The sequence below is a fragment of the Phyllostomus discolor genome, chromosome 2 (assembly GCF_004126475.2).
Source record: "Phyllostomus discolor isolate MPI-MPIP mPhyDis1 chromosome 2, mPhyDis1.pri.v3, whole genome shotgun sequence".
NCBI lineage: Eukaryota > Metazoa > Chordata > Mammalia > Chiroptera > Phyllostomidae > Phyllostomus > Phyllostomus discolor.
In genome coordinates this window covers 201,197,696-201,212,812 of record NC_040904.2, presented here as the reverse complement: position 1 = coordinate 201,212,812, position 15,117 = coordinate 201,197,696, and the positions used below count along the sequence as shown (strand labels likewise).

Here is a 15,117-nt window from a genome sequence, read left to right as displayed (position 1 = left end):
CCAAAACTAAAATCACCTTTGAAATGGAAGAGATTTCAGGCCGTTGATGAGATTCAGGAAAACAGGATGGGGCAGCTGATGGCAATTGGGAGAACTGTGTGAGACACCAAGGTGCCTACTTTGGAGGGGACTGAGGCATCATTGTCCTGTGTGCAATGTTTCTCATATCTTGTGTCTTCTTCAGTAAATGTCTCTACTGTTCATATTACATGAATGGACAGTTTCTAGACAGATCTTGTACATATATCTCCATTTTACGGGTTCTATTTCTCTAATGCAATGTCTTTGTGACTACTTATCATGGAGTGCTTACACTTTAACAAGTAAACTTTAAAATCTTTTCCACTGAGACATCCACTCCTCCCCCAACACTTATTAACTATCTTTTTATGCACCAGTGAGCCTTAAATAGCTGCAGGCAACAGGAGCTAATCTTCACGTTCTCATTAAATACTTGCCACTGAGGAGCACGTTCCATGACTCTGAATATACTGAGTCTACGAATATACTGAGAGGCACCAAGAATGTCATTATCAATTTATTCCGTTTCAATCCTGGTATGTATTAGCAATAGCCTAGGTCTGGCTACACGTTTTAGGTAAACCAAGATGTGGACCTTATCCTTGAAGACTTTCTGATTTTCATGTAAGACGTATAAAAATGAACTACTGTTCAAGGCAAGAAGTAGCATCATGACAGAGGCCTTCATTAATGGCTGTTTTGAGAGTTTGAAGTCGGGTAAGAAAACTGTCAGTTTAAAAGACAAGAATGCCTTGGTGAGGGAGCTGTGTCTTGAAGCATGAACAGAATTTCCTTTGGCAGAAGCGAGACAAGGACGCAGCAGAAACTGGGAAGGTTCAGGGTGCGCAAGGAAGAGGTCTGAATGGATAAACAACTTATTCATTTATTCACCAAACAAATAGGACTAATTTTTGCTGGCTATTACGCTGAAGGACGTGAAGAGGAAGACCGGTATCTGTCTCAGAGAAAGCCATGGGGGGCAGGCCGGTGAGGGCTGTGAGGAGGTAGAAGCAGAGAAGAAACTATGCTTCCGACGCTTGGCCATGACCTTTCTTGCCTCTGTGCTTTGCACACTGTTTCCAGTAGCTGGCAAGTCCTCCCCCGCCTTAACTGCCAGCCAACTTTTGTGTTTCAGCGTCAAAGTACCTTATATTTTGTAAAAGTCTTCGCTTTGTGGTAGAATCGCCACTTTTTACTGACAACTCAACACCTTTAAAATATTTCCCCTAAGAAAACGTTTCACCAGGCATTAGACCAGGCTTCCTGCGTGGCAGAGACAATGTACTGTGCATCTCTGCAGCCCAGCAACTGGCAAAAGGCACTCCCGCAGCTGCTGAATGCATGAACTAATAGAAGGCTCATGGGAACAACTCAAGGAGTCGACGTGGATTAAGATTGAAAGTGTTAAACTAAGCCCTGGCTGGCGTAGCTCAGTGGATTGAGCGCGGGCTGCGAACCAAAGCATCGCAGGTTCAATTCCCAGTCAGGGCACATGCCTGGGTTGCAGGCCACGGCCCCAGCAACCGCACATTGATGTTTCTCTCTCTCTCTCTCTCTCTTTCTCCTTTCCCTCTCTGAAAGTAAATAAATAAAATCTTTTTTTTTTTTTTAAAAGAAAGTGTTAAAATAACACAGTAGCACCAAATCCAGGGGATCTCTGACACCCCAAATCAGGTCACCTTCAAGTAACTTTTATAAGCATGATCATTTCCTATTTTTCTAAGGTTTCTAACAATTTCGGTAAACAAACTGCCCAAAGAATGAGAGAGGACACAACAGCTGAAAAAAAGAGGAACCAGAAGGAGACAAGTCAGAAGGCAGAGTGAGACTGCTGACGCACGTATTTGTAAGGGGAGAGACGACCCATTCCGCACTCCCCGGAACACAGACCCGATGCCCTGGCACCAGGAAAAGCAAACACTACAAGTCAAAGAGCATTGAACAGCTCTGGGGCCTAGCACTCTCACACATAAAAAAAGCTATGATTAGGTGATTCTGACTCTTAACATTCTGTGTATAAACAAGAAAAAAAAAAGCAAACCACCACAAATTTTGGAAGACTAAGTTTTCTTTGGGCTGTAAAAAAACAAAGAAAAAAAAACCCCAAACTAGGGAGCTACAGTACTGATGTTATCTGAGCAGGTCACCTCGCCCAAGGCCATTTCCCGTGCAGGCCCAGGAGATCGCAAAACCCTTTTCTCTGAGAACCGAGAACGGAGAACCGCGGGTCTGCAATCTAGCAGCAGCGCTGAACTCACTTCGTTGCAGCTCTTCTTGTCCTTTTCTTCTGTGAGGGTTCGTCTTGGGGCACTACCTCCTCCTCCAACTCTTCCTCGTCTTCAGCAGCAGGTTCTTCTTCTGCCTCCTCCACCACCACTCCTTTGCTTCTCCTTCTCAGATCCTGGGTTGGGGCGACCTGCAGGTCTGCAGGGTAATACTCGTTGCTACAGTGGGAAGGGAGACACATGGCAGATGAAGCAGAAATGTCCTGATTCTGTTTGTGACAGACGTTATGTCCACAGTTCACAGAATCACACACGGAAGAGACATGTGAGGCACCTTAGACAAGCCTGTGCGATACTATTCTTTAGTAGTCAGCCCCTCTGAGGTACCCTATTTAACAGGTCAATCACTAACTACAGAAGACAGTCCACTCCATTGTTACACTGTTGAAAATATTTGAAAAGTCTGGTTTGGACTGAGCTGAAATCAGCCTCCCCATCTCTGAAGACACAACTGGGGAAGGCAGGTGCAGGGGCGGATTACAGTCAACACTGAAAGTACAGCATTAAGACCATGCTAATCATTTTTAAACCTAATATACCTACTTTGTATGGGGCTGTAACGAAATTCAGTCCTCTAGGCATGTGGTCTGATAAGACAGATGGAACTAACAACTGCATTGCCTTTGGGGCAGTCACAACATGACTCAGGCTTAAACTGAATGTCCAGGCAATAAAAATCATCTAAGTCTTTACGTTTGTGTCCTCTAAACTTAGCTTGTGCAGTTGGTATTCACATTTGTTCTCAATGAATTCCATCCTTTAATGTTGGTCCGCTGCTGAAGTTGACTGACACTACCCTGAAGGCTGCTGCTGCCATTCGATTCATTTGTTTTGTGTTCCTCTAGCCCACTCACCCAACAGTTATGTTTTTCTTGTCTGTTTTGTGCATAACACTAAGATACAGATGTAAGGGGATTTAATCAGACATTAAAGTCTTCACTCAAAAATACGCTGATAAAAATAGCGTGTTTTAGGATATTACCTTAACCAACACACCTGCAGGAAAGTCTGGGTTAATACACTAAACTACTATGGAGGGTTGAAATGCTACCATATTCAACTTTGTGTTCCCAGGTAGCAGGATCTAGCAATTACTAAATAAAAAACTGGATGAATAAATGAAATGAGCCAATTTGCTCATTTATAAACTGTATCTCATTGATTTAATAACATCCATATTATGCTCTCAACAGTCAATTAACCACATGGCATGTCTTTAACCTTTATCTCCATGCACAGCATGCTCGCTCATTCATTTATTAAGATATTTCACACAGAGCACTTACAAGAGTGTCTACACAGCAAGCAGTCATTCATTAAGTGTCACTGTTACCTATTATTGGGATGTTTTTGCCATTGTTAGTCATTCATTCCTGCTGGATTCTCATATGATTCTTCTCAGAGAATGTTGACGAGGGATTCGCAAATTAGGGCAACATCAAATTATGTGACACACATTTAGAAAGGTAAATTTCTAGACAAAAATAAATAAGTCCCCAACATATTTCAAAGCCAGAATTAAAGGTGACATTTGGGTTTTCCATTAGTTTGGATCATCTGTAAAAGTATTAGTTACAGGGAGTCAGTGTCAACTAGTTTTAATTTACACATTTTGCGAAATCATCTCTCTTTCATCTCTAAGTTTTCTTGAACTCAGAGACCCACCTCCTGTTATTGGCTCCTTTCTCTATCCCCACCCTCACAGCATCTTGTACTATTAGAGGAAGGTCTTTATCTTTAGGCTAAGGGGTAATCCATTTTTTTCTTGAGGGAAAAACTTAAAAAATTGAACATAATAGGAAATTCATATTCTACTAACACCATTAATACCAGCTTGCATGTGCATAGCTCTCTGCAATTCACAAATAACTGATACACATTATTTTACATGATCTTCAAAACAAGGCAAGGTAGCTAAATATTACTGTTCCCACCTCTATCAATAAATTAAAGACTAACAAGTTTTGTAAAAAAGAAAATCATTACTCTTTTCCCATCCCATCTACTGACCTGCCCACATCTTTGCTTGTGACCTTTGCCAGAATGAATTATTCATTTAAACCTTTTCACTTATTCATGGAATCCTGTCTCCTCTTAACTATTCAAAGACATGGCTTTAGCAATTTTATCTCCTCTTATATTACAAATTTTCCCCTCCCTTCTGGGTCTTTCACAGCAGCATTACACACATACATGCTGCTTAAATCTTAAACAGCAACCTTGACCACGGCTCCCTCTCCGCCCCTATATCTCCCTCCACTTACGTCTGCTTCTTCTTTTTTTCAATAATTGTTCGTACTTGTTATTCCCATTTTTCTTTTCTATTATCTCTTAAACTCATTTTAATCAGGCTCTCATCCTTACCAGATTAACCCAAACAACTCACATTAGGGTCACTTCCAAAGACAATGGGGGGGTCATTTCTTATTCATCACCTGACTGATGTCTCAGACACATTTGATTCCACTGACCACTCCCTCCTTGAAATCCTTCCTTCAAGGAATACTATGTGGTCCAGGTCCTTCTTTTATCATTTTCCTGGCCTGCTTATCTCCCAACTTCTAAATATTGCTATCAGTCCTTAGGAATCTTTCTCTATATTTACATGCTATGATGTGATTTAACTCCTTGCCCATAATTTTTAAAAACCATCTATATACTGACGAGTTTCAAAAGTATTATCTTTAGACCAAAACTTTCCCTTGAACTTGAACTTCCAAATTCAATAACCTATAAGACATCCCTAACTAGACGTCTATTCAGGACCTGAAGCTTACCATGTCTAAAAATGAACTCTTGATCTTCCCCCCAAATCCGTCAATTTCTGCATTTCTCCCAATCTCAGTAAATGGTAACCCTAAGGCCAAACCCTTGGAGACATCGGTTCCTCTCCTTCCTCCTTCCTGCACTTCTCCCAACTCTCAGACTCATCACGACACACCTTACCTGTTGGCAAAGCCTGCAGGCTAATCTAGCAGCAATTCTTCAAACAGGTATCGTATTGAATTGAAATCCTTCAAAACCATCCAGAGTTCAACTACTTCTCATTATCTACACTACTCTAACATTGATCAAGTCACCACCTATTCTTCCCCAGATTTTTGCAGCCTCCTCCAAACTCTCCCCTCTCGCTGCTCTCACCGCCACCATCCTACTGTCGATTCTCAACACAGCAGCCAGAAAACTCCTGAAGAAACCTTAAGTCATGCCGTCATGTTTAAACCTTCCAGTGGCTTCCCACTTCACCGACAATAAACACCCAGGTCCTTACTCTCACTCAAAGGTCCCACACCACTTGGTCTCTTGTTACTTGCCCTCGTCTCCAACTACTTTCTCAGGAGTCACTGCTGTAGCCACTCAGACTTCCTTGCTGTTCCTGAACCAGCCTGCTATGTGTGGTCTGCAGCCTGCTGAACTCAACCCTATGGCATCTTCCCAAGGAATTAAACAGTGTCGGAAAACATGCACGTATTGATTAACTAGGAGTGTTCCGCACACTACTTTATCTTTAGTTTTAAAGCAACCTGATTCTCACACAGCTTATCTGGTCAAAATGGAGCAATGCTCCAGAATGTTGCTATTTTTTTGAGTACATTCCTCAGCATCATGGGAAACATTCAAGAGGTTCAAAACAGAGAGGCTGGGTTGCTGGAAAAACACTTTGAGGCCGCAGGCAGACAACAAAACCATGAACAAACAGTGAGAAACAGCAAGGCCTTTGTACAACGAGCTAACACAGTGTGGCCCTTTTTATTTTGTAACGAGAAGTATTTTATTAACATTCTTTGTTGGCCAGTTAAATTCATGTAAAATTAAGTGGTGAACCAAACTAGTTCAGTTGTTAGCTGACAGCGCCAGGGCTTTACAGATGGGCCAATGATTTACGAACACGGCAGGCGGACAAAGAACTCGGCCAACTCGATACGCTGTACCTTCTCTTGCAGGCACTGAGGACACTCAACCAGGAACATGTCCCACGAGAACACTTACCTGATAAATCTCAAGAAAAGCGGGGAAAGCTCCCTGGACCGTGGCTCTACCCTTTCTGGAAATTTTGCCAGAGCCTTCCACAGCAAAAACCGAAAATTGGTGTGGTCCAGTCTTTCCTGACAGTTGGTTCTCAGTGCCAGCTGCTCAAGGTAAAGTGCTCCCACGTCTCCTTCCTGAGTTTGCTCCCAACTTTCCCCTCCAGAGGACGTCTCCTCATCTCCCATATCATTTTGCAGTTCTTTCTCTGAAAGAAAAAAAAGTCACATAACCACCAGAGAAATGTTAACATTTGTCCTTTGTGTTTCCTTAAGTAGCACCGTTCCTTCCTCTAGTATACAAGGGAACAGGAAATCGCACCCAAAGGCTATCGAAGATAACACAGTTCTCATCTCTGTTCCCCAACCTGATGAGCAGTTGAGCAGCAAAATTCAGCTGAAACCACCGCTGCTCTTCCCAGTCCCACCTGGCGCCCCCTCACATACCGGCATGTGTAGCTGCGTTTTCTAGATGTTCGTAGTAAACTTTCCAAAATTTCTTATTTTCCATTTCATGTGCATGAGAGCTAAGAAAAAAGACCACAAAACAAAATATGTGATATGATCCTTATGTTGTGATATAGGGAGAAAGAGTGAAAGGATATAACTAAAATGTCAGTTAAGTCATTCCTGAATGTGAGGTTATAAAGAACATCTGTATTTTTCTAAAATGCCTGCACTGACCACAAATTATTTTTATCGTCATAAAACACTAAAAGACATATTTAAAAACCTAAGTAGATCTTCATAAGACGACTATTTTTAAAGCTCAGTAATGGGAATGGGACATGGGGTGTGAGATAGAACCCATTAAGTAAAGACAGGCCTGTATTTAGGGGAAAAAAAAAACCCCCCAAAACTCAGTTTGTTCACAGATAACTTTAAAATGTTGGCTTTTCTCCCACCAAATGCAAATATACTTATTAACACAAAGGCAAAATAAATATTCACTAACTGCATGAAACATACCTTCCAGGGCTTTAAGAAATCAGCTCAATCATGTGTTCCCATAATTTATATCCTAGCAATAGTATTCTCAAAATGTTTATATTCTTTTTTGTAGTTAGTTTTCTAAGAATATGCACAACCTTTACACAAGACACAAACTGTGTATGCTGTTGACTATTTGTAAAAAATAAATCAACTTTTAGCCTGAAGGATGAACTCGACAGTGAGCGAGCCCAGCCAGATATGGAGGACCGTAAAAAGCACTCAGGAACTGGGGAGCTAATAATTTTGATAATGGGCTATTGGTAACACATGCCAGATTCTTCCTTAAGCATAATAAACGACATTATGAAGTCGGTGTTAGAGGCCTTGCTCCCAGCATGCTGGTCTGATGGCTTTAAAGGCCAGTAAATGGCAGACAAGGTGGTTCCAAATTGGCGAAGGGTTTGTTTATTCTGCTCTGTCAAATAAAAACTAAGAGTTAGGGTTTTGAGAGGCCACACATGACCTATTTCCAATCTGACAAAAGGCCAGAGTAGACCATCTGAGGTCAAACATCTGCCAAAGAACAGATTTCTACCCATGAGGCACAACACGCGTATTTTCTATGCAGTTATTAAGGTCCTTTTTAGGCTAAAGGGATTTTTGGATACTAGACAGCAAGAGCTTTTAAGTCCTTATTTTTATATTAAAGTTTGGCTCAATGATTCATATACATAAATAAAATTATGCAATTATTATACAGTATTTTGTTACTAAAAAAATTCAACAATACAGATGTCTCATAGAAAGTACAAATAGACAGTCCTTCAAAGTTATTTCAATGTACAAGGAAACAGACACATAACATTTGAACTGTTGAAAAACTTGGCATCAGACAGAATAATTTATGTTTGTTTTCTCTTTGCCTTGTCCCACAAAGGATTTATGGTAGCTATAAATACTGTATACACCTGCTCATTTAAATCATGCCTAGACGGAGTATAATACTGGTTCCACCACTCTGCAGCAGTTAAAACATCCATTTAACTCATGCTTACCTTATGAGTTCAATAACAGGATCCCAGAGAGCGCTAAAGTTAATATACAGCATGCCTAATAGATAGCGAAGTGGCACCTGCAATTAGACTCATTTAGTAAATGGGTAATGAACTACTATAGAACAGCACCGAGATGCAAATATCCCAACTCAGACAACTGGAGGTTTGGAAAGACACTTTATGCTTTACAAAAAAGTTGTAGGTACGAATTCAAAAAGCAGTGAGTAATAATGTTCTGACTCTCCCCAAAATGCCACTTGCTATTTAACACTGAAGAATCACTAAAGCAAACATAGTATTTAAACTCACTCCAGATGCTCATGCTCAAAGGATATATTTAAATAAACAGATTTGACTCATGATTGAATTCCCTCCTAACAAACACTGCCATCCCCATCACCTTAAAAGACAAAACTTGAACAGTAATCAGTGAAGCACAGATGGCAAGGAACCCAAGAAAGTCTGCTGGGAATGGCAGCTGCGGCTTCACAAGCAGATGTCTGAGTTCTCAAAACTATGCATTAGCCCTGGTCGGGTGGCTTAGCTGGTTGGAGCATTATCTCATACACCAAAAAGTTGCAGGTTCGATCCCCGGTCAGGGCACACACCCAGATTGTGGGTTTGATCCCCAATTGGGGAGTGTATGAGAGGCAACCAATAGATGTTTTTCTTTCACACCGATGTCTCTCTCTCTCTCTCTCTTTTCCTTTCTCTCTAAAATCAATAAACATTTCCTTGGGTGAGGATTTAAAAAAGAAGAGAAAAACCCCATGCATTAAAGGAGTTGCATTCAAGGGTCTAAAGTTTTCTCAGTGGCCTTTTGCGGTGAGTGGCTCTGCTAGCATCCCCATGTGCTAGGGAGGCACCATGCAGAACGGTAGTTCTATTACTATTTGGGGACGGGTGTTTGTAACCATTTTAGCAGCAGGACACAACACAGGATAGTAATACATACAGCAGAGTAGGAACAGAACTGGTCTGATGGAAAGGGGGATGCCTCCCACTTGGCCTTCTTCCCAAAGGGACTCGTGAGGTATCTTCAAGGGTCATGGACAGAAAATCTCGCTGCTGACTTTGTACAGCAATGAACAAAGCTGGAGAAGATCAGGCTTTAAACTTGATGTCGAGTCCTCCTGTCGTCACTTACTACCTACCTTCACAGAGGACGCACACCCTCAGGAGAAGGGGGATAGGAAATTACTTCCACTACTGCTGAAGTGGCCGACAGAGCCATCTACCTCAAGGGATCTAAGAAAACTGAGGATTTATCCAATTTCAAAAATTATTATTTTGGGTGACCCCTTGGTATGCTTCTCTTTTCAAAAGCCAGCCAAACAGATCTAAAGGCAAAAACAGAGGAAAACACAAAGGACAGTGTTCTATACCTCCTGCAACGGCCCATCAGGGACTGTGGCCCGCACCACATCGTGTCTGAGCTTTCTCAAATGGAGAAGCTTCTCTCTGTAGTCATTCACCGTTGCCGGGACGAGTTCCGCCTGGCGCAACACGGCGAAGGCAGACTGGCGCTCCGAGGGCACGTCGTCCTGAACAGCCAGGGAGAAGGCAGCAGACATGTCAGTACTGAGATTCTCCAAAAAAAGCATTACATGTGACCAAGGGTCTAAAAAATAAAAACTGGGGTGAGTTCATGTTTTAAGTAAAATAAGCGATATTTTTTGGGGGGGGAGGTGAGGGTAAATGATTCATTTTTCTTCACACAACTGACTTTCCAGTAGACAATTCAGGTTTATATCTAGCATAGAAATAAAGAAATAGGAAAGTGATTCTAAAAATGATTCAAATAGTTTGGTAACATCTGTTGAAATGAAGAAAATGTGTATGCATTTTCACTGTATAATTCTACCTCTGGTAGAAGTCATTTCTACCTCAAGAAGAAATACTCTGCATTATGGAAATACTTCCCTATACAAAAATATCTGTGTAAGGATGTTCACTGAAGTATTACTGGAAATACTGAAAAACTGTGAATAACCTACCTAGCAGCCATCAATAGGGAATTGGTTAAATAAAATATTTTAAACTGTGGGCTGCTATTCAAACTTCAAAAGAAATGACATAGTATGAGAGGTAATGATATGGAAAAACCTTCGTGACACCTTGAGTTTAAATTACGTGTATATATAAAAGTCTGAAATAATATTCACTGATTAATGTGGCTTTTCAGGGGTGGCCTTTGTGTGGTGGGATTAAGAATTACAAAAAAAAAATTCAATCTTTATGGTAGATACTGACCAAGTGAACGTTCTAGGAAAGTATAATTTTGCAAATAAAAACATTTATCAGATGACACATTCAAAAAGCTATCCAAACTGAACAGTTATAAATAATACCTCCATTAGTTCTGGAAGTCGAACCTCAAAGTGGTTTAGGATCCTTATTGTTAAAAGCCGAATCTGGAGAAAGTAAAAGGCACGTTTCAAAGTCCAAAGTTTAAACATAAGAAGAAACTGATGAAGAGTCAGTGAGAGCTAAGTTTCACAAAATTATGAAAAATGCATCCCAACTAAACCTGCTGCCATCAAACCGATGGCAGGTCAGTGCCCGGGGAACCCCTGCTTTACCAGGAATCACCCCCCCAGCAGCAGCTTCTGAAGACGGGGCTGGGACGACCGCCGGCAATCCGTGCAAACAGAATCCGAGAGACAGGGAGCATGCCACGAACCAGTGTTACCTTGGATATGCCAGTTGAAATGTTTGCTTGTAACTTGGGAAATAATTCCATCAAAGCTTCTTCAGAAAGGGGCCCTTTGCAGCCACATAAGGATAATCTCTGATAATAGAGATCAGCCAACAGCAACACAGCTGGCTCCAAAGGAAACCGTCTGTAACAAGATATTTGTTAGGCCCAAACTGTCCCATACACCCCAGAGCATTTGGACTACAATAGCATCCACAGAAAATTATCACTGACGAAGGAGATGGAAAAGGGAACAGGTAAGAGTTTTACTCGGACATTTACCATCATTTTAGAAATAAACCTAGTGACAGTGAGTGACATGCTCCAGGACACACAGCAGGTTGGAGGCAGAGGAAGGATTAGAAATGCTGTTTTGCCTAAAATCCAACGTGGTCTTTTCAGTCTACATCATTGTAAATTATAAGGACTCTGAGCTCCTGAGGGAAGCAGTGCAGAGGAGGGGTCCGGCACCCAGGCCCTGGGGTAGGGCAGCCGCATCACCCATCAGCAGTAAAATCCTGGGCAAGTTGCTTAACCTCTGTGTGCCATCCTCCTTTAACAAATATTTACTATTATGTGCCAGTGACTTTTCTAGACACTGGATACATGGGTAAACCAAAGACAAAGTCTCTATTCTCTTGGCACTTATATTCTAATAGGGGAAGGCAGCCAGTAAATAAATAACAATCAGTGTGACAGCGAGGAGTGTGGTGGAGAGAAGTTAATCAGGGAAAGGAGCCCAGACTGAGAGACTGGACTGTAAGGATGAAGGGGAGTAGGGGAGTGAGGGAGTGGGGGGTGAGGAGGAGTGCTATTTGATGTGGACATGCATGTAAAGAGATCCTAACTGGTTTCTCTTACTCCCCTTCAGTCTCTTCTCAATACAGCAGCTGGGGGGGGGGGGGGGGCCCTATTTAGGCCTAAGTCACTCCCCTGCCCCTAATTCCTTTATGTCCCCTTTCGCTGAAGTAAAAGACAAGGCCCCATGAAGGCCAAAGGTCATACACTGTCTGCCACCCCCACCTCTACGTCCTCTTGTGTTACTATCCACTCCTTGCTCTGCTCAGCCACAGGAGTTCCTTGTTGCTCAAACGGCATGCTTCCCCAGCCCTTGCCACGGACACTCCCTCCTCCCTGGGTCTGGAGGACAGAGAGCCCCAGAGCCCCAACACCCTCCTGCTTCCCGGTTTCTGCTCAGATGTCTCCTGTCGGTGAGGCCCTCCCTCCACTTATGTAAGACTGCTATGGCCCCCAACCTCCAGCCTCTCCCTGTCCCCTTCCTCTGCCTTAATTTTCTTATCACCACCTAACGTGCTATTTATTTTACTTATTTACTTCGTTTGTTGTCTCGTTTTGTTAGCATGTTAGTTCCACGAAGTCGGGGAATTTTCTGTTTCGTTCACAATGTCTCCCAGTGCTTAGAATAGGGTCTGGTACAGGACAAAAGCGAATGAATATTTACGGAAAGGATAGGAATAAATCTGTTTTTTAAACGCAGGGGAATAAAATGTTCTGAGCTTCAGAAACAGAAGCAAACTATTTCACCAGGTTTTCGGAAGGCCTGCCCTTTAAAAGGGTGCTAATGAGGGTGAGCGGCGCATGGCTAATGGCCCTATGTTAATGCCCTGACCAGAAACTTGAGAAAACTGGACTGTTCTGGCATCCGAGAGGGCCACAGGGAAGTGTTCTGGAATGCCGATCCCTTTGAGCCGAGACAGAACATGAAAGTAGCAGGAATGTGTTATGTAGGAGCCGCGCAACTACTGACGAGAGGGCAGCACTGAGCAATGTTACGGCTGGGGGTAACCAGCACTAAATACCCTTCACAGATTCTACAGGACCAGCTCGCACACACCGTAAAATGCCCCTTTGCCAAGATGAATCTGCATTTAAGGACTGCCAAGAACTGTATTTATTTTCATTGGAGTATTTAAATCCATTATAAATCTCCTAGGTGAATACAGCTCAGGTATAAAATAGATCAAAATAGGACTTATTATGCCCACGAGTTAACAAAAACGTAAGCTTTTATAGTTTATTTGTTATTAAGGTAAATGGAGAATATGTTTACTCACGAGACTAGATTCTTCACACGTTCCACAGGAACCAAATTAAGAAGTTCAGAAGATTCTTCTAAACTTAGCAGGGTATTTACAGCTTGACAAAGAACAAATAAGATTCCTGAAGGCAGAAAAAAACAAAGAAACCACATTACTTATACCTCTGACACAGTAACTACCAGGCATCTCGTTTATATGACACTTTATTTACACAAACTTCTTCAATTTGAGCCTTCTATAGAATTATCTGTCAAATGCCAGAACTTAACAGAAGGGAACTAAAACCACAAGGTTCCCTCCCAGTCTTGCATTTTAACTTTCTGAAGAGAAAAACAGATTCAGAATTGGAGAATAAAAATGCGTGTTCCATGAACTGAGATGAGGAAGTCCAATGGTCCCACTGGTTGGCATGATCGAAATGAGAACTTACGAGGGGGGGAGAACTGGACTTTTTAAGAGCTAAGACATTATCTTCATATAAAGCCCATGTGGATTTCACGCCTCCAATTTATAAGGCATTGCATATTCAATGGCTCCTACCCATTATCCACTTAATCAGCACTAACTACACCTTCATTTAATGCTAGAACAGACGTTGGCAAGCTACGACCAACAAGTCAAATCGTGCAGGTAGTCTGTTCTTACCTGGCTGGCAAGGTCAAGTTTTCTTTTACATTGTTAAAGCGTTGTTTAAAACAAACAAACAAGCCCTGGCTGGCGTAGCTCAGTGGATTGAGCGCGGGCTGGGAACCAAAGTGTCCCAGGTTCGATTCCCAGCCAGGGTACATTCTTGGGTTGCAGGCCGTAACCCCCAGCAACCGTACATTGATGTTTCTCTCTCTCTATCTCCCTCCCTTCCCTCTCTAAAAAATAAATAAATAAAATATTTTAAAAACAAACAAACAAACAAAAATATACCTCAAATCTGAATATGGCCAACAAAACCTAAAGCATTTACCAACCAGCCCTCCCTTCACACTGACACTTGCCAAGCCCTGCTCCAGACTCGAGGACGGTCCATCCAGTGAGACTTCCTGTGGCGGCAGCGATGTTCTCACTCAGGCCAAGGAGCAGCCACAGTCCACATGGCAGGTAGCCAGCAGCCACGTGCCGGTGCGCCCTTGAAATGTGGTGAGTTACCTCACGGTCTAATGGGTGCTTAGTATCTCACACAGAGTCTAGCATCTTAACAGTTAAATGAATGAATGACTACTGTTAGAAAAAAAAATACTGTGCTAGAATAAAACAAAACACCTACTTTTAAACTGCTGTTCTCAGGCTAGTGAGGGGTCATGTATAAGAATGCAATAGGAAATGGTGTTTTGGGCAGAGCGGCCAAATTCTGCCTGCAAGAGTCGTGTTCCTAGAGGTGTTGTGCTTAAGCTGAGTTTTGAAAGACACGTGAGAGTTCACCAAACAACAGAGACCTAGAAAGAACTGCAGGAAGAAGGAACAAGGGCATGTCCAAGGGCAGCCAGAGGGCTGGAAGAGGAAGTGCGTTGCTCAGGGCAAGCAAATGCCTGGAGCATAAAGTGCACACCAGGGACAGCCTAGGTGTGGGGACGGCGAACAAAACACAGGTTGGGGCTCAAGGATTGGGGGTGGGGGTGGGGGGGGCTCTCATTTCTTTGACCTTCAGACACAGGTCAAGCCGCCCTTATGTTCAAGCCACCATGACCTGGCCACCAGGTTACAAAGTACAAGTGCAACACCTCCTTCTTGCCCTCTTTTTTTCCCCATATTTCTCACAGGTGGTTCCGCCAGGACACAATGCTAGCACTGTTCCCTGGCGTTCTGTGGATTTACGACGACTGGGTGTGTCAGTAAAGAGAGACAAGAGAACACACGGACATTATTACTGACCTTTACCAAAGCGGCCTCTGTCAACAGCCATGAAGAGCGACTCTGTGAAGCATGCAACCAGCGGTATCACCTTCTCCTTCTCAAGAGGTCTATCCAGGGAGCAGGGAGGAAAAGGAAAGGTTCAAACTGGCTTTTCATGGAACAGGAAGGAATGGAGGTTTTGAAAAACCTAATGAA

General features: G+C 42.6%; 1 protein-coding gene across 2 annotated transcripts in view; it reads right to left on the bottom strand.

Annotated features, from left to right (window-relative positions):
- Window positions 1–15,117, bottom strand: part of UTP20 (UTP20 small subunit processome component) — an 88,499-nt gene that overhangs the window by 54,098 nt on the left and 19,284 nt on the right. For both annotated transcript variants that reach the window (XM_036019468.1, XM_036019470.1), the window contains exons 14-22: window positions 14,941–15,029; window positions 13,093–13,198; window positions 11,012–11,162; window positions 10,671–10,733; window positions 9,705–9,863; window positions 8,320–8,396; window positions 6,779–6,858; window positions 6,297–6,540; window positions 2,280–2,465 (exon numbers count right to left, since the gene is read on the bottom strand). In XM_036019468.1, the coding sequence (XP_035875361.1) occupies window positions 2,280–2,465; window positions 6,297–6,540; window positions 6,779–6,858; window positions 8,320–8,396; window positions 9,705–9,863; window positions 10,671–10,733; window positions 11,012–11,162; window positions 13,093–13,198; window positions 14,941–15,029 (1,155 nt within the window). The remainder of the gene's footprint in view (window positions 1–2,279; window positions 2,466–6,296; window positions 6,541–6,778; window positions 6,859–8,319; window positions 8,397–9,704; window positions 9,864–10,670; window positions 10,734–11,011; window positions 11,163–13,092; window positions 13,199–14,940; window positions 15,030–15,117) is intronic.